Source organism: Bos mutus, chromosome 16 (genome assembly GCF_027580195.1).
Source record: "Bos mutus isolate GX-2022 chromosome 16, NWIPB_WYAK_1.1, whole genome shotgun sequence".
Taxonomy (NCBI): Eukaryota; Metazoa; Chordata; class Mammalia; order Artiodactyla; family Bovidae; genus Bos; species Bos mutus.
Genome location: NC_091632.1, coordinates 33,703,979 through 33,722,089, shown reverse-complemented (window position 1 = coordinate 33,722,089; position 18,111 = coordinate 33,703,979). Strand labels below are relative to the sequence as shown.

Here is an 18,111-nt window from a genome sequence, read left to right as displayed (position 1 = left end):
ATTCTTAACCACTGGGCTGCCCGGGAAGTTGCATCCGGCACTATTCTTTAGAGATGCTGATCAATCCTTTCTGTTCTTAAGCTAGTTTTTGAATTAGGTCACTGGCTAACGCAGAAATACCACTTGTCCTAGAATTTTTCTTCCCCCAATTAAGTTTTTCTAGAGCCTTGCCTACCCTCTCCCCACCCGTTCATTAAATCATAAGCTTCTTGAAGGCAGGGCTTGTATAGAAAACTAAATTCTCTCTGGGTTCTATGTGGCAATAGCACTTTCTGCCACGATGAGAATGTTCCCTACGTCACAGGCAGCTATGAGGTGCTTGAAATGTGCTGGTGCTACTGAGAAATGGAATTTTAAATTTTACTTAATTTTAATTGATTGGTAATTTAAGTTTAAAGTGGCTTGGCTGCCAGATCAAACAGTATAGCAGGGTAGCATCTTGCCGTGGTGGTGGTGGTGGTGGTGGTGCTCAGTCGATTTTTATTGATTGATGGATTGATCTGTTCATTTGCTTAATGAACAGGGAGAGGATGACGATGCTGTATTGGTGGATATAGTACGTAGGCAGTCACGGCCCCACAGGTCCCACGCAGATAAATGTAATGCAAAGTTGAGAATGCAGAATGTTTCAGAGGAGGCCCAGATGAGATTCTTTGGAAGTTCAGGGAGATCCATTGTGGTCCAGAGGGAGGCTGGGGGTTGGATCAAACAATGTTCTCAAGGGGATCAATCAAATATGGGATCGATGAATCTGTGTGTTGCTGAGGGGTTGTTCTGGGAGGCAGGCCTACGTCTGCAGTGCACGTGGAGGGGTGGGGCCAGGCAGGATGGTGCACGTGGATGGGGTCTGGTTCTCAGCTCTGAAGCCTGGGAGAAGCCCCTTCACTCGCCATGCCTGTTTTCTCATCAGTAAAACGGAGCGAGTAACAGTATGCCTGCCTCCTCTGTCCGTGGGATTTTTCCAGGCAAGAACACTAGAGTGGGTTGCCATTTCCTTCTCCAGGGGATCTTCCTGGCCCAGGATCGAACCTGCATCTCCCATGTCTCAGGAGAATCGCAGGCAGATTCTTTGCCACTGGGAAAGCCCCTCATGGACAGAACAAACACAGGAAGTCTTAGCTACTACTGATGATGCAAACTGGGTCCCCACCTCTGGGGGGCGTGGTGAAACTTAGGACCCTCCCAGACACCCAGCCCCTCACCTCAGCCCTGCAGTGGGCTCCACCCCTCCATCCAGCAGTGCATGCATGCTAAGTTGCTTCTGTCATGTCTGACTCTTTGTGACCCCATGGTCTGTAGCCCACCAGCCTCCTCTTCCATGGGATTTTCCAGGCAAGAATACTGGAGAGGGTTGCCATTTCCTTCTCCAGGGGATCTTCCCAACCCAGGGATCAAACCCACATCTCTTATGTCTCCTGCATTGGCAGGCAGGTTCTTTACCACTAGTACCACCTGGGAAGCCATCCATCAGTACACCCCCTAAATGCTAGGGTTGCCTGGGCTATGGGAAGTCAACCCCAGGAAGACACTCTTCTGGGTACAGATGAATAGAGAGGAGCTGGGCATTTCATTCAGGTTCGATCAAGTTTCATTCGAGGTTCCTTCCTTACTCTTGGAAACCAGCAGCACATCTGGCAACCACTATGGCCTAAAATAGACATCTTGGGTTTCCACTTGGGCTGATAGAAGAGGTACTTGGCATCTCTGTTGCCTCCAAGTCATCTGTGCCCTGGGAACCCTAGTGCCCATGGGGCGATTGTATCATTCTGCAACCAGGGAACCTAATTTAGCCAAGAACCACAGCAAAGGGAAAGAAGGACCCATTTTGCAGAAGGTTGGGGCTTGTGTCCGATTGTGCCACTAGGGAACATTCCTAATTGCATCAAGGATGACATAGATGGGCAGGAGCCAGCTCAAGTGCCCTGGGAGTGGACAGAGACCCAGCAGAGGCTCTGCTGCTGCCTGATGCCCCTTGAGCCCCTCAGGAGATGAGCCTCTCACTCCCTCACTCCCTTCACTCCAGCCATGTGGGCCTTTAAAAAAAAAAAAAAAACTATTTAAATATTTATAACATTTGGCAGTGCCAGGTCTTAGTTGTAACATGTGTGATCTAGTTCCCTGACCAGGGAATGAACCTGGGGCCCCTGCATTAGGAGTGGGAGGTCTTAGCCATTGGACCATCAGGGAAGTCCACACATGGGCCTTTTTTTCAGCCCTATTTACTGTGCTCCTCCCACAGGACCTTTGCACATGCTGACCTGCTGTCTGGAATCCTCTACCCTTTCCTCGTCACCTGCTGAACTCCCTTCAGCCCAGGCCTCACTTCCTCTCGACTATGTCAAATCCTCATAAGATAAGCTCTCTGACTACCAGCTACCTTGGCTCTCTTGGTCAAGGTTACAATTTCACACTGCCCCGGAGTATTTGATTTATGCCTCTCTTCCTTCAGTTCAGTCACTTAGTCGTGTCTGTCTCTTTGCGACTCTGTGGACTGCAGCACCCCAGGCTTCCCTGTCCATCATCAACTCCCGGAGCATGCTCAAACTCATGTCCATCGAGTTGGTGATGTCATCCAACAATCTCATCCTCTGTCATACCCTTTTGCCTTCGATCTTTCCCAGCATCAGGGTCTTTTCAAATGAGTCAGTTCTTCACATTAGGTGGCCAAAGTATTGGAGCTTCAGCTTCAGCATCAGAACGTCCAATGAATATTCAGGACTGATTTCCTTTAGGATGGACTGGTTGTATCTCCCTGCAGTCCAAGGGACTCTCAAGAGTCTTCTCTAACACCACAGTTCTAAAACATCAATTCTTTGGTGCTCAGCTTTCTTTATGGTCCAACTCTCACATCCATACATGACTACTGAAAAAACTACTCTCTTACCTGCTGGACAGTAATTTCTATGTGGAGAGAGGCTGGGCAGAAGTTCATTCACATTGTCTCCATCCAGAAGGGGGTGACAGAGGGTGAGATGGTTGGATGACGTCACTCAACTCAAAGGACGTGACTTTGAGCAAACTCCAGGACACAGTGAAGGACAGGGAAGCCTGGTGTGCTGCAGTCCACGGGGTCGCAAAGAGTTGACACGACTGAGTGACTGAACAACTGCCTGCCTGGATGTTCTTCCCCCAGATCTTTGCAGGGCTGGCTCCTGCTCAAAACTTATATCTCAGCTCAAAAGTCCTCTGGGACCTCCACCCCTCCATCACACCTATCACTTTTCACATCCGACATCAGTCACCCCAGTCATGGATGAGGTCCTTGTCTTCCTTCACTATATTATATGAGTTCTACTCTTGTATCCCTAGCACCAAGAACAGGCCCTGGCACCCAAGAGGATTCAGTAAATACCGTGCACGTGGTCGGCCTGCTGAAGCTGGCTGTGCCCAGGCCCATCTCACAGTGTCTTCTAACTCTTCCAAACCCTCCCTGTTCAATGCACATTTCCTGAGTGTCCACCCTCTGCCTAAACTTAGCAATGAGCTGGGGAGTCAGGCTGGACTCCTGTCCTGGGACAAGCGAACAGTTGGGTTCACTAGGTTGGAGCTCCATCAGGGCCAGTTGGACCCCTGGGTGGAACCCTCAGACCAGCCCCCACCTCCTGTGATCTGGGCTTTGCCAGAAGGGCCCAGCTTTCAGCCAGGATCTTAATACTCAGAGTGTGTCTCTGAACCAAAAGTACAACCTGGGAGTATATTAGAAATGTGAACCCCAGGCCCCACTGCAGACCTCCCGAGTCAGCATCTGCATTCCAGAAACACCTGTCCCTCCCAGGTGTACACTGAAGCCTGTGTGTTCCACCACCGCTCCGGACTGAATGTCTGCATCCTCCCAGAATTTATATATTGATAAACCCTGGAATTAAGAGGTGGGCCTTCCTGGAGGTGATCAGGTCATGAAGGTGGGGTCCTCATGTTGGGATTAGTGAGTACCCTTGTAAGATGAGACATCCGGGAGTTTGCATCCTCTCTCCCCGCTCTGGTCCGTGAGGGCACAATGAGAAGGCCACCATCTGCCAAGCAGGAAGAGAGTGCTCACCACAGGCTGAATTGGCTGGCACCTGGATCTTGAACTTCCCAGCCTCTAGAACCCTGAGGGATGAATGTTGGTTGTTTAAGACCTCTAGGCACTGGTATTATGTTGTAGCAGCCTGAGCCACTGAAACGACCACAAAAAAAGTCTATTCTGATCATCTGGAAATATGAATTCCCTGGAGGAGGGACACAGCAAAGCAAATAATACCAAGGGTGTGGTGCCTTGTTTCCCCCCTGACAGTGGGGTCCCAGGATATAAGGCAGCACTCTGACAGGCGGCACCAGACTTTCCCAGTAGGACAGAATGCGTCAGAATGCATCCATTTTTAATCCTACCGCCTGGTAAGGTAAGTCCTATGCTGGAAGGTGGGGGTAGGGGTACTCAGCAGGGAGGAACAAGTCCAGGATTTGGAGGCGGGTGACTGAGTTTGAGTCCTACTCTGTAATGTCTTAGCTTTTTGGAGCTGGACAAGCTTCTCAACCTTAGCCTCAGTTTCTCCATCTATGAAATGGGTTAATACCCCCCCATCAAAGAGACTGTTGAGAAAACTGATGAGAACACACAGAGGAAAAGGCCAGCTCATCAGTGAAGTGCTGTGAAGTAGTATTTATTGTTACAGTGTTAAAATTCACTCTTGGGAAGACATTCGGGGCCATGACCAGCAATTAAATGTCAGGAACATCATCCTAGTTCATGGACAGCTTGTTTCCTTTGCAGCTAAAAACTCCTGGGGGTGTTAGGGCTCAGGAAATTCTTCTCATCAGCCAACTGCTGGGAAGGATGTTAGTGTCAGAAGATGCTATTTTGCATAGGGCTTCTCTTTCTTGCCACTCAACTGCCAGGAGCCCACTGGAACCCTGAAGGGCAGAGCAGAAGCGATGGTGTCCAGAACATAAGGGCTGTGATGGGAAGGGGGAGAGCAAGGCTTGGAACATCTTGCCAAATCATCCCATTCTGCTGGACCCAGACCCGTTCAGTGACCTCAAGATTTGGGGTCACAGCTCTGAGGCCCCTCCATGCCTCCATGGAGGCCCCTCCATGCTGGCTGGGCTGTGGGGAGAGCCCTTCCCCTCAACTTCATCTGGTCCAGGTACTCTTGTGGTGTCTCCCTGCCTCCTTCACCCTGGGGTCCAATGATGAGACAGATGGATTTATGGGAGAAAGGCCTTGCTCAGCCAAGGACAAGGGAGCCTTTCAGGGGTGCACAGGGTTGGAAAGCTGAGCCTTCTTATGGCTCCAGCCCCCAGCTACTAGGAGGAATATGGGGTGTCTCTGCCTACCCTGGTTCTCCCCAACCTCTGGCAGCAACTATCTCTTTGGAAAGGGCCAGCACCCGTGGATACAGGTGACATCACTTCTCAGAGAAGAACATGCATACGGTTCCCAGGTCCAGGTGTCATGTCACCACCCTTTAAGGACCAAGACCATGACCCAGGCTGTTTGGACAGGATGTGGCCAGTCAATGTTCCACGGGTGGCCACACTGCCAGCCTTTGCTAACCAGCTACCAGAACCTCTCTGCCGAGTCCACATGACCTGCTCTTCTTGCCTGCACTTGTAGCAGAGTTGACATTTAGGATTTTTCCAACAGACAGAGCTTTTCTTGGTTTAACTTTGTGTGGAGCTTGTTCATTTATCAGCCAACCCATCCTCATGTTGAAAAGTCAGTTCCAAATGCTCACCTGACTTCCAGGGACACAGAGAATTGGGCAAGTGAGAATGAACTTAGAGCATCATTTGGACAAAAAGGTGCATCCGAGGTTGCCCCTGTTGCCCCAGCCTGCGAGCTGAATGCTGAGAATGTTTCGGGCAATGCCATTCCTTCCAGTGACCCCCCCAATTGTCCACTTGCCCATCTTGTCCCCAGTGGGACTGAGTTGGGGAACAGTGCATTGGTTTCATATAATCAGACCCACATTCAGGCACCTCCCTGTCTGCCATTCCTGCTCACCTTGTGAGAAACACTGCCTTTCAGGTTTGCTGCTTCCTGAGAGGCAGATCCTGGCGCCCTCAGTCACCCAGCCTGGATGCTGGCCTGGGAGTGACCTGCGGCATCAGGTTAGAGGGAGGTTTTACTCCCTTCTCTGGGCTGTGAGCACTGCAGCCTCAAACCCCATGTATGTGGCTGAATGTCATAAAGATAGTGGGTTTGGAGCCTCAGCAAAGCCAAGTCAGGTTCCAGAGCCTCACTCCTCGGGTCCAGGAATCAGACATGTGTCCCTAGGAGGTCAAACATTCAGACCAGAGGGGGCATCGCCTGTCTAAAAAGCTGTGCTTCTGTTAAGTTTAGACTATAATGGTCTTTGGCCTCAGGGAGGAGGAATTTTTAAGCTCACTGGGCCTAGGTTTGTGCTTTTCCCTTGAGGGGAAATCATTCATTGGGTTGAAGACCAGGTGCTTTGATGGTTCTTGGAGGCCGACCCCTGCTTCCAGTCCTGGAAATTCAAACCTTTTATAGACTGGCGGTGCCAAAGGCCTCATTGGAAGTCGAGCACTGTGGTTCCAAATGAATCATGTGCTTTGATAACCAAAGTGTAAGTGGAACCCCAATACTGTCTGTCCATCCCTAATCATTTCTCAGTAATGAGGTCAATGAATTCAAGTCTGAACACAGGAATCAAACTGGTTTTCAAGGGCTGTGGGATTTTCCTCTTTTGGGGGTCCAGTCCCGTGGGGGCCCTAGAGAGCTTGCACATTAAACATGCCTTGCCCTCCTTGTGCACATTGCTCCAACCAAAACAGTTGGAGAGAGCAAGTACAGTATCAATTCTGTGTTGTAAGTGGGAAATGAGACACCCATCCCAGATCCCATAACTTCCCACCTGTCTCCTGAGAGGGTATAGAAAGTAACAGATGTTAGCAAGTGTTAATCCTCACAACATCCCCAGGAGGGAACCAGAAGTATTGTAGATGAAGATGCTGAGGCACAGAGAGGTGAGGCCACTGGGAATAAGCCACACAGCACAGCAGCAGCAGAGTCAAGAGGAAGGCTGGGGGTCCCCTCCATCATCTTAGCGCCTGGTGAGACTCAGCTCCGTTAGGGCACTGGGGAGCACGCCTGCGTGCCAGGTGACGACAAGGTCTGTCGCGTAAACAACGAGAGGCATTTCCCTGCTACCGTCACACTTGGGACAAGTTGTCCAGACTCAGTCATTCCCGGTCTTGTTGACACGATGTCCTTCATCCAGATGATGGGGTATCCACACTTTCTAGGAAGGCTGCTGCTCAGCCCCACCTCTACAGGGATCATCGCCCTCCTTCACGCAGTGGAGCCCCTCCCCAGGGGAGGGGCCAGGTAGCCCTTCAATACATCCACGCTGACATGACACAAGGCTTTTAAGATTTGAATGACCTTCCTGTTTTGCATTCTCCCAAGGGAGATTCAATGACCCCCCAAGTCAGAAGCTAAGTTCTCGGTCATGGAGGGCATGTATGTGGGAGCTGAGACCACCACCAGGCTGGCTGGAAGGGTCCACATGAGGATGGTGAGCCCCCAGCTTTGCAAGCTCCTGGCATTGCCACCACTGGGCTCTGTGTATCTTGCTAGAGTCCTACCTGCTCCTCTTGGGATGGTATCTTGGGGAACTCTGTGCTTCTTTACACCCAGGAGGCTTAGTTCAAGGCTCCCAGGATCACTTGGACTGCTCAGTGGCTGAGTCACTCAGTGGCAGAGCCTTGATAATGGAGGTGCTGGGCACCCTGATTTGTCCTTTGGGCTAGTCTTCCTCCAGGAAGCAGGGAAGTCCTCAGTCCACTCCAGGAAGGCAGTCTGGTGCCCCCTCATTCCATGGGGATCCCATTCAAAGTCACGGCAGTCTGTGAGATTTCTGGGGACCAGAGGAGCATCCTCAGGCCGAACTGACTATGTACAGTGGTGACGGTCCCGGGATGGCCTTCCTCCCCGGGCCTCTCCGCGTTGGGTCTGGTGGAACATCTGTTCCTTACACATTGGTGACCTCCAGGCCATTATAGCCCTCCAGACGGCACTGCTCCGGCCTGCCCTGGGAGTCCTCGTCTCCGCAATCTTCATTTTGAAGAGAGCCATAGTCATCGTGGAAATCGGGGTCTTTGTTGCTGAAGCCCCTTCCTATCTTTCCCAAGGGCAGCTGAGAAGAGAGGAAGGAGAACAAAGGACAGGAAGAAGAGAAAAAAGAATTGAGTGTTCTTGGATCTGGGAAATGTGGTACCTCCAACAGCTGTGTGTCCTTGAGTAACTTACCTAACCACTCTGTGGTTCTATGAGTAATAATACTCCCTTGCTCAGGGAGACTGAAGGGAGAATTTTTGTGAGTTAACCTTATGTTGTGTCCCCAACCTGAAGGAAGCAGTTGGTTGCCGAGAGTGAGGACAAGTATAGTCTTTCTGATTATCCATCAAAGTTTCTCTCTTCCTCCTCAGCAGGAAGAGAGGTGAGAATGTGCGGGTGTGAGGTCTGACTGCATTCCCAGGTCAAGAAGAAATATTCTAGATGTGGCAGAAAAAGTGTGGGTTTTGGTGACTCAGAAACTGGGGTTTGGATCCCTGCTCTGCCACTTCCCAGCTGTGTGACCTTAGACAAGTCACCTGCCTTCTCTAAGCTTCGGTTTTCTCAGCTACAAAATAGAACTAGTAATTCCTTTCTCTCAGAGTTTTTGCAAAAAGTAGAAATCCCATCTTGGAAGCACACAGCAAGGTGCTGGCCATGCCATGTACGCAAGCTCAGTCATGTCCAACTCTTTGCAACCCTACGAACTGCAGCCCGCCAGGATCCTCTGTCCATGGGATTCTCCAGGCACGAAGACTGGAGTGGGTTGCCATTTCCTCTCCCAGGGGATCTTCCTGACCCAGGGATCCAGCCTGTGTCTCCTGCATTGACAGGCGGATTCTTTACCACTGAGCCACATGGGAAGCCTCACGGCACTGGCAGAGAGTAGCTATTGTTATCAGATATGCTGGACCCGAAATAAATATTTCTCTCTTATTTTGAACAGATGTCTATTGGAGTAGTTGTGACAGCACTGTGTAATTATTTATTTATTGGACTGCCTTTCTTTCCAGACCAGTGTTTCTTAACCTTTTTTTCCATTGTCGTCCCCCTTAAAAAGATGACCTTTTACATATTTTTTCCCTAATCACACCCCCACCATGAAATTTTCATACCACAGGGCCTCTGTGCACGTGTTTATGGGCCATGTGTATATCTGTGCTTTACACATAAAAAGAGTAAGACTTTCTGTATCCTCCACACTGAGAACCAATTCTGACCACCTTGGGGGTGATAGGACCCCCAAGCGGGAATGTACATTCTAGACTGAAAGCATCTTAATGGTGAGGATGGTCATTTATCCATGCTTATCACCCATGCTCAGGACATGTCTGGGATGTACTTAGTACCCAAAACTGTCATCTGAACGAATGGAAGAATTTTGAATTACCTACTTCTGCTGTCTATGTCTACACACCTCCGTTTAAGAGTCTGTGTTGTCTCTGAGGCCCAAATGCTTATGGTCTCATGCACCAGAGGCTCATCCGCTGCTCTTGGTCAGGCCACTGGAGTTCCAAATCTAAGGCAGTGGCCCTTAGAGTTTGGGGTGCACTGGAACCCTCTGGGCAGGCTGGCAGCATGCAGGTCCCCTTCATCCCAGAGGCTCTAGTGTCGGGAGGCCCAGGTGGGTCCTGGAGTCTGCACGTTAAGCAGCCGCCTAGGTGAGTCTTATGCAGGCAGGTGAGACCTGCACTTTGAGATACAGTGTCAAAAGCCCCACAAGGCTGAGTGTGTCTTAATAACCATCATGAGGGTCCCTGAAGGTGGCGTCCAGGGCCCTCCTCCCAGCTGTGCGTGTGACCTGGTCCATCAACACCGCTCCACCAGGGGAGCTGGGAAAGGGTAACATGGGCCCAGACAACATAAAGGCTGGGGGACCCCCAGGGAAACACATGGAGTGACCTACCCGGCCAGCCTTGTACTTGATCCCACCGCTGTTCTCCTCCTTTCCTGCCCGGGTGACGCTGGAGGCCCTCCCGGGGGGCGTTCCAAATCGCTCTGCTTCCCGGATGCCTGTGCAGCTGGGGAGACACCCACTGCAAGTCAGTGTGGGCAAGGTGGGGAGCTGTCAGCTACTGCGACCCAGAGACACAGTCACTCAGTCACTCACACTGGTCACAATGACCACAGCTGTGGTTCACTTAGTACCTCTTATGTGCCACCACTGTGCTAAGCTAAGCACTTTACAAACATAATCCTCACAGCACACCTAGAGGTCCAGCTTCCATCTCTGCTGGAGAAAAGGGGGCACAGAGAGGTTAAGCAATCTGCCCAGGATCACACAGCTTGGAGTGTGTGAGCCAATCTTGCAGAGCCAAGATTTGAACTTTGGGGTCTCAGAGACTTTGGGGTCTAAAACCCCAAAGTCTCTCTTTAGCCCCCAGGACCCTGCAAACCCTATCAGGAGAGGCAAGACATGACAGGAGAAGCCCCACATTCCAGCTCATTAGGTGTAGCTTGAGAAGCATCAGGCAAGTTTCCCCCACTTTGCATTTGAAATCTGTGTCCCCCACTGATTTGTTGTCTGAAGTCACCCCCATCACCCCCTTCCCTGTATAAAAGCATCAAAGGCTTGTTAGACTAGGACTTGGTGAACTACAGCCAGTGGCCGAATGCGGCCAGTGGACTGATTTTGTAAATAAAGTTTTACTGAAACCTAGTCCATTTGTTTGCACGTTGACTACAGTTGCTTTTTGCTATCAAATCTGTTTTGACCCAGACCATATGGCTCCCAAGTGCTAACATCTTCACCGCCTGGCCTTTCATGGGAGAAGTTTGCTGCTGCTGCTAAGTCGCTTCAGTCGTGTCCGACTCTGTGAATCTCAGGGCCAGTGTGTATGGGGTACGGAGTTGGGGCAAAAAATTGGTTCAGAGCCAGGAGTTTGGAACTTAGTCTCCCATTTGCCTTCCTTCTCTTTTAGATTCTGGGTGAACATCAGTGTCCCTGGGGCTCCTGTCCTTTCTTTGCCTGCAGGGTTCTCTCCAGCTAGGGCATAGCCTTCCACACCTCTCCTGCCAACCTCGCCAATCCCAAGACACTAATGTCCAGTTATCTTCCTTGAAGTTTTAGCTGCATTGAAATCCTGGCTTTCCTCTTTACTGGCTGTGTGGCCTTGAGCTCATCACTTTGTCTCTCAAAAGCTGGGTTTCTCCAGTTTTGACTCTTCCAGCTGCCAGGTACAGAAGGTATTAGAGCCGACTTCATCAAGTGATTGGAAGGTTAGTTAAAAAGTACTTTGGAGCTGAGCTGAACATCTAGTGAATGGCTACAATGATAATAATTCAAATTAACAGTTATCACTTTAATGTCAGAGGAATTGGCTCTGGCTTCACAGGAGCAGCAGGGTTTAGCTCAGGCCACCATGGAAGTAGACACACGAAGAGAAATGAACCTTCTAACACCTGCCTCAGAGATGCTCTGCTTCTTGTGGTGTAACTTCTGCTGAGAAAGTTCAAGGGAGGGGAGGGTGCTGGGCAGGGACCCACACTGGCTGCTGGATGGCAGATGAAGTTGAGTTCTCAGGTCCCCAGGCACCAAGGCATCCCCAGCACAGGGAGGTTCTGGCTCTGTGGTGGGTCAGGGACCGACATGTTCACTGATACCCATCCTCTCTCCTCCTCCTGGGGATGGAAGGCCCTGGGTCTAGCAGGGAAGCTGTTCAAACTGCAGAAGCCACGACAATCTAAACTCGTGCAGCCAAATCTGTTTGCTGGCTGGTGGGAAGGACATTAACCCCCCATGCCCAGTTTATGGAATATTAGTCATTCCATGAGCTTGGGAGGACTCCAGAGCCCCTTCTTTGGGTTTTCACTGAAAAAGAGATGGGAGTTCAGAGGGGATGTATGTCTCATCCAAGGATACATAAGACACACAGTGGCAGGGATGGAACTTGAACTTCTAGGAACAAGATCTAGACCTTTTTTTCTTCCCACCTTGGGGAATCAATGTAAGACTGTGGACTCTACATCAGGGGCCTGGCCCCACCCCCTTAGCAGTCATGTCCCCTGAGCTGAGTACTCTGTGAAGTGGGGTTAATAACAACATTTCTCTTATAAGGTCACTGGAGGATTAAATGAGAGGACACACATAAAATGCTGAGAAGGGCTGCATATCACGAGTAATTGCTGTGACCAACACAGGCATTGAGGGGTACAGACCTGGCTTGAATCCCCGCTCAAGGCACTGCACATCCCCTAGCTGTGCCCTTGTGTGAGTTGATTCCCTGGCTGGGTCTCAATTTCCTCATCTGTACAATGGAGCCCAGTACTCAGTTCTGGTCTTAACAGACCATACCCTGTGCAGAAAGTGGCGTCTTTGTGGTGTAGACAGAGGAACACAGGGCAGCTGCTGCCCCCACTATGCTAAAACACCTTTCTTCTTGCTTTTCCACAGTGGCTAAAATCCTACCCTGTTCCTCCTGCGGATTAAAACACAGATGCTGCAGGGACTAGGTCAAGTGCAAGGCTATGGCCCTTGGAGGCTTGAAATGGCTTACTGAGTATTCCTAGTCAATCCATCAAACCTTGAGGGAGTAGAATGCTGGAGGGATACACTTTAATGAGGGAAGTTTCTGGAAGACAGAGCATCTCCATGTAATTTCTTGAGTCAACACAGAGGGCGTCTGGGGCGCTGGAAAGGCATCCTGTGTAGGTAGGAGGTGGCGGGTGAGAGTCAGACTCTGCCAGCTGGGCGGCCTGAGAGCTGAGTCTCACCCAGTTAAACGAGGGTTTACGAGGCCCACGAGGTGCAAGATGCTTCGGTGGAGATGAGTGAAGTGGGGGAGAACAGAGTCTTAATTGGTCGCCTACTGTGTGCTGGGCATAACGCCAGGTCCTTCCCACGTGATAGCTCCTTGAACTCTCCCCAGGGTTCAGGATAAGTGACTGTTCCCCTTTCAAGATGAGGGAACTGGAAAACCTCAGATGATGGAGGAGGAGCCAGAATTCAGCCCCCAAAGGTCCTGCCAGGCCCTCTCCTTACAGAGGGCCATGATTGCAGGCACTGACCACCCCAGGGCCTGGGCTCACAGTTCAGTGATCATTTGGGTTGGGGTGGGGCAGAATATTATAAACACCACCTTCCGTGGGTGCCCCCAAATCTCAGTGTGCCCCCTCCCACTCCAGCTCTGGCGATCTGCCAGGTGGCCCAGGACTATTCCCCTTTGCCTGCTGCTGGGATCTCTCAGACCTGGGCCATGTGCCAGCCCCAGAGGCAGAGCTGTGACAAGGCCTCTTACTCTCTGTGCTTGGGAGTTGCGTCTGTCTGAGTTCATAATGAAATCACTCTCCGCGGAAACGCTAATGAGAAAACTGGAGCAAAGTGACAGAAAGCGGAGCCCCATGTATCTAACTGCAGAGGAAACTGCTTCACTGAGACACTCTAGCGCTCCTGGGAGGTCAGGGCACGTGAACTGCCAGTTATCGTGAGGCATCTCTGCTTCAGGCACTGCGTTCACATTGCCTCACCAGTCACACTCAGGGATGGAGGCTCAATACAGCAGATCCACTTCATTATACACAACACAGTAAAGCGACTATCTCTTCAGTTGCTCAGTCGTGTCTGGCTCTTTGTGACCCCATGGACTGCAGCACGCCAGGCCTCCCTATCCATCACCATCTCCAGGAGCTTGCTCAAACTCATGTCCATTGAGTCAGTGATGCCACTCAACTATCTCATCCTGTCATCCCCTTCTCTTCCCGCCTTCAATCTTTCCCAGTATCAGGATCTCTTCTACTGAGTCAGCTCTTTGCATCAGGTGGCTGAAGTACTGGAGCTTCAGCTTCAGCATCAGTCCTTCCAATGAATATTCAGGACTGATTTCCTCTAGGATTGACTGGTTTGATTTCCTTGCAGTCCAAGGGACGCTCAAGAGTCTTCTCCAACACCATAGTTCAAATGCATCAGTTCTTCGGTGATCAGCCTTCTTTATGGTCCAATTCTCACATCCATATATGACTACTGGAAAAGCCATAGCATTGACTAGAGGGACCTTTGTTGGCAAAGTAATGTCTCTGCTTTTTAATGTGCTGTCTAGGTTGTTCATAGCTTTTTCTTTCAAGGAGCAAGCACCTTTTAATTTCATAGCTGCAGTCACCATCTGCAGTAGTTTTGGAACCCAAGAAAATAAAGTCCCAGTTTAAAAAAAAATGGGGGAAAAAAAGGAAATACCCAATAATCAGAAAGAGACTTATTAACCCAGAATTTCTGGATCTAGCTACTCCACCTTGAATGTACCCAATTCCTGAGCCACTAGTAAACTTTTGTTTCAAATGAAGACTGATCTAAAAAAAAAGTTCCCTGGGAGGGCCCAGGGGCAATGAAACCACTGCCGGACAGGTCCTCTGTTGTTCTGACCACCCTTCCTACTCTTTAGGGAAGCAGCAAAGTGTGGTGCTTTGAATCCCAGCTCCTCAGCTTTTACCAGGCACGATGTGTAACCTCGCTACAGTGTCTCAGTTTCCTCATCTGTGAAATGGGCTCATGCACCCACCTCCAAAGGTGGTGACAATGTGCTGGGTTCTGAGCGTGGCCCATGGCAGAGCCCAACCAACGGTTATGGTAGTTGGATAACCTCACCTTATAACTGCATCTGGAGGGGGAAGGGGGAGAGAAGGGAGGGAGATGTTGGCTGACTCTTGCATCCTTGGACATATAAAGGCACACTTTTTGGGGCTGTGGGTCATAAGACCACAGGATGGGAAGGGGTATTTACAAGAGAGATGCAAAGCTTGTCTGAGGCCTAAAGGCCACTCTTCTCAGGCCTAATATTCAGAGTCTGAATGAACTACAGGCTGAATCCCCCTTGGCTCTGACCTTGTGTTACTGACAGAATATACCATCCTTCAGGCAAGTGCTGGAGACGGTCATGCATCTTCATCAAGGCTTTTCTTCTGGCTCCTGTGATGCTCCAGTGAATGCTCTGGAATACCATGGCTGCCTCCTGTATCTTTTTGGGCCACTGGTTTATTTCTCTCTCTTTTAAAAAAAATTTCTCTGTTTCTTTAACTTAAGCACAGAACTATGACAGAGTTGGTAGTGAACCAGTGTTCACCAAGAGAAATAAGAAGTCAGTGCATGTAAAGCAGATATCACGAGATGATGTGAGAACCTGCTCTGCCTTGATCCCTTTGGTTATATGGTGTCATAGCAATGAGAGGAGGCTGGAGAAGATGATGTCATATGGGAACCTATAAACTCTAGGTAAATGTAACTTTCTAGGAGGAGGACTGGGTGCTAATATTTCCTGTCTCCCTGGTCATGGGACATTAACACATGGTGACTATACTCTCCCTAGATGCTTTGAGCTGACTACCCTCCTGTGACTACAGGCATCACATTGACTGGGTGATGTGGGGTCACAGATGTGATCAGGGGTCACATCTCCTGGGGAGCAGAATCAGGCAATCATTAGCCCCCCTCCAGGCTTCCTAGTGTGGTAGAGGGTCAAAGGTTGATAGATTACAGCATTGCGACGGACTCCTGTCTAGTCACGAGCAGGTCACAGCACCTCTCTGAAGCCTATTTCCCTATTCATCAAAAGAGGCTATGATTCCTTCTCACTCAGCTTCCTTTGTGAGGAGTAGGAGCGAGTAAAACAAGGGATGTGACAGCAATTTGTTGAAGATGACATATGATATTAATGTGAAGGGTTGTCGTGATGACCATCATCCTGGTCCACCCAGCCTGGGATTCAGTTGGGATTGTGTCCTGGGTTGGTCTGTAATCCTATTGCAATGGTTCAGGATGTTTTCTCAAACGGGAATCTTTCCACCCAATCTGATCATTCTGGGAAGACTCACCCCAAAAGACCAGCACCACCTGCCCTGCCCTTTCTCTGGAAAGCTGCCCTGCCCTTCTCTCAGCAACAGAGAAGGAAAAGGAGCAAGAAAGCAGAAGACAGGATGAGATGCTGAGACCATGAAAGACATGTCCTAGACAAAGCCCATAGATCTTGGTTAATATAAACCCCTCAGACCTTCCCAAGTGTCTCACCACCTGCCTGGGGATCACTATTTCCCTGGTGTTTGGTTTAGCTGGGGACTCTTGTACCAACAGAATTGGGCTCTAAACTTCCTTAGAAATTCATGGAGTTTGTCTCCCCCCAGCCAACTGCAAGTCTGCTCCCCTGACCCACTGCAAGGTCTCAGCAAAGGGCCGCGAGGTTCCAAAATCCCACATGAAGACTTTGAGTCATCAGCCATGATGTCAACTCACGGAGAGAAGCAGCATCAAGGAAAGAGGTCCTAACAGGGAGACCAGCTTGAGGTCTGGTTCTTCTAGTTCCCTGCCTGAGCAGCCTCAGAGTCCTTAGAGGTAAAATGAGGAGCCTAAACCGAGTCAGTTTCCCTCTTCATCCTGATACCTGCCTTCATCTAGTTCTTGAAGGAGTCTCTGACCTCCCGACAAGGTAAGAACCCGCCCTATCTGTGCCCCCCTCCAGAATCCCCACTAGTGTTCATCCACTGAGCTTAGATACCTCATGGGAGGGGGGTCAAGGGTTTAAGTAGAAATTCTGGGTTAATAAATCTCTTTCTGATTATTGGGTATTTCCTTTTTTTCCCCATTTTTTTAAACTGGGACTTTATTTTCTTGGGTTCCAAAACTACTGCAGATGGTGACTGCAGCTATGAAATTAGTCACATGGCTAACGTTTAGCTAGACCTACCCCTCCAGGGCTCAGAATATCTTAAGCTTGCTACAGATTACATGGCTCCAGAAGAAAGGTAGAGGAAAGTGGAAAATTCTGAGGAGAAAAACCTTTTTCCTCACCTACTGATTCATAGCTCATGGAATAGGGTGAAAGTGAAAGTTGCTCAGTTGTGTCCAACTCTTTGCAACTCCATGGACAATACAGTCCATGGAATTCTCCAGGCCAGAATCCTGGAGTGGGTAGCCTTTCCCTTCTCCAGGGGGTCTTCCACAGGGATTGAACCCAGGTCTCCCGCATTGCAGGCGGATTCTTTACTAGCTGAGGAGAGAGTGCTTGTCATAAAAAACCACCTAAGCGTGCTTAAAATGCTGAAAATGTAGATTCCTGGGCTCTGCCAGCAGATCCTGGTCCTGCGGGTCTGAGTCAGGGATGCGGACATCTGCAGTTCACAAAAGCACGGATGATTCTGCTTGAGGGTCTATGAGAACCGCTTGGGTATGCGCCTGCTGTTGGGGGAGGGCGGCTCAGGGCACCTGGACCCTGTGACGGACGCATAATTTTGTTCTACCTGCATAACATGGGGTGTGACTCAGCTGCTCTCTGAGGCCCCATGTAGTTTGGGGATTAAGTGTTCAGGCCTGACACATAGAGCCTCAGTTTGAATCTGGTGTGCTAAGTTGCTTCAGTCATGTCCAACACTTTGTGACCCTATGGACAGTAGTCTGCCAGGCTCCTCTGTCCATGGGATTCAGGCAAGAATGCTGAAATGGGCTGCCATTTCCTTCCCCAGGGGATCTTCCTGCCCCAGGGATTGACCCTGTGTCTCCTGTACTGGCAGGCGGGTTCTTTACCACTAGCACCACCTGGAAAGCCCTCAAATCTGGCATCTGTTAACAAAACAAACTAACCTTAGCTAGACTGACCAAGAGTTAAGAGTGATGACTCAAATTACTAGAACTAGGAATGAGAGAGGGGATGCATGCATGCTAAGTCGCTTCAGTCATGTTTGACTCTGTGCAACCCTATGGACTGTAGCCTGCCAGGCTCCTCTGTCCATAGCATTCTCCAGGAAAGAATACTAGAGTGGGTTGCCATGACTTCATCCAGGGGATCTTCCCGACCCAGGGATGGAACCCATGGCTCTTACGTCTCCTGCATTGGTTCTTTACCACTAGTGCCACCTGAGAAGCCTGAAAGAGGAGATAACTTAACGTAAATAAGAGGGATTACAAGAAAATGATCATATGATCAACTGTATATGCTAACAAATTAGCTAACCTAAATGAAACAAATTCAGACAGATATAAACTATACATACTACTATACAAAATAGATAACTAACAAGGACCTACTTTATAGCACAGGGAACTATACTCAATATTTTATAATAATCTATAAGGG

At 49.8% G+C, this 18,111-nt stretch overlaps 1 protein-coding gene across 3 annotated transcripts in view; it reads right to left on the bottom strand.

The window, feature by feature from the left end:
- Positions 1–4,637: 4,637 nt before the first annotated feature.
- The window catches only part of KAZN (kazrin, periplakin interacting protein), a 1,347,864-nt gene continuing 1,334,390 nt past the window's right edge, over positions 4,638–18,111 (bottom strand). For all 3 annotated transcript variants that reach the window (XM_070384944.1, XM_070384946.1, XM_070384945.1), the window contains 2 exons: positions 9,966–10,080; positions 4,638–8,141 (listed from right to left, as the gene is read on the bottom strand). In XM_070384944.1, coding sequence (XP_070241045.1) covers positions 7,977–8,141; positions 9,966–10,080 — 280 coding nt within the window. In that variant the 3' untranslated portion in view covers positions 4,638–7,976. The remainder of the gene's footprint in view (positions 8,142–9,965; positions 10,081–18,111) is intronic.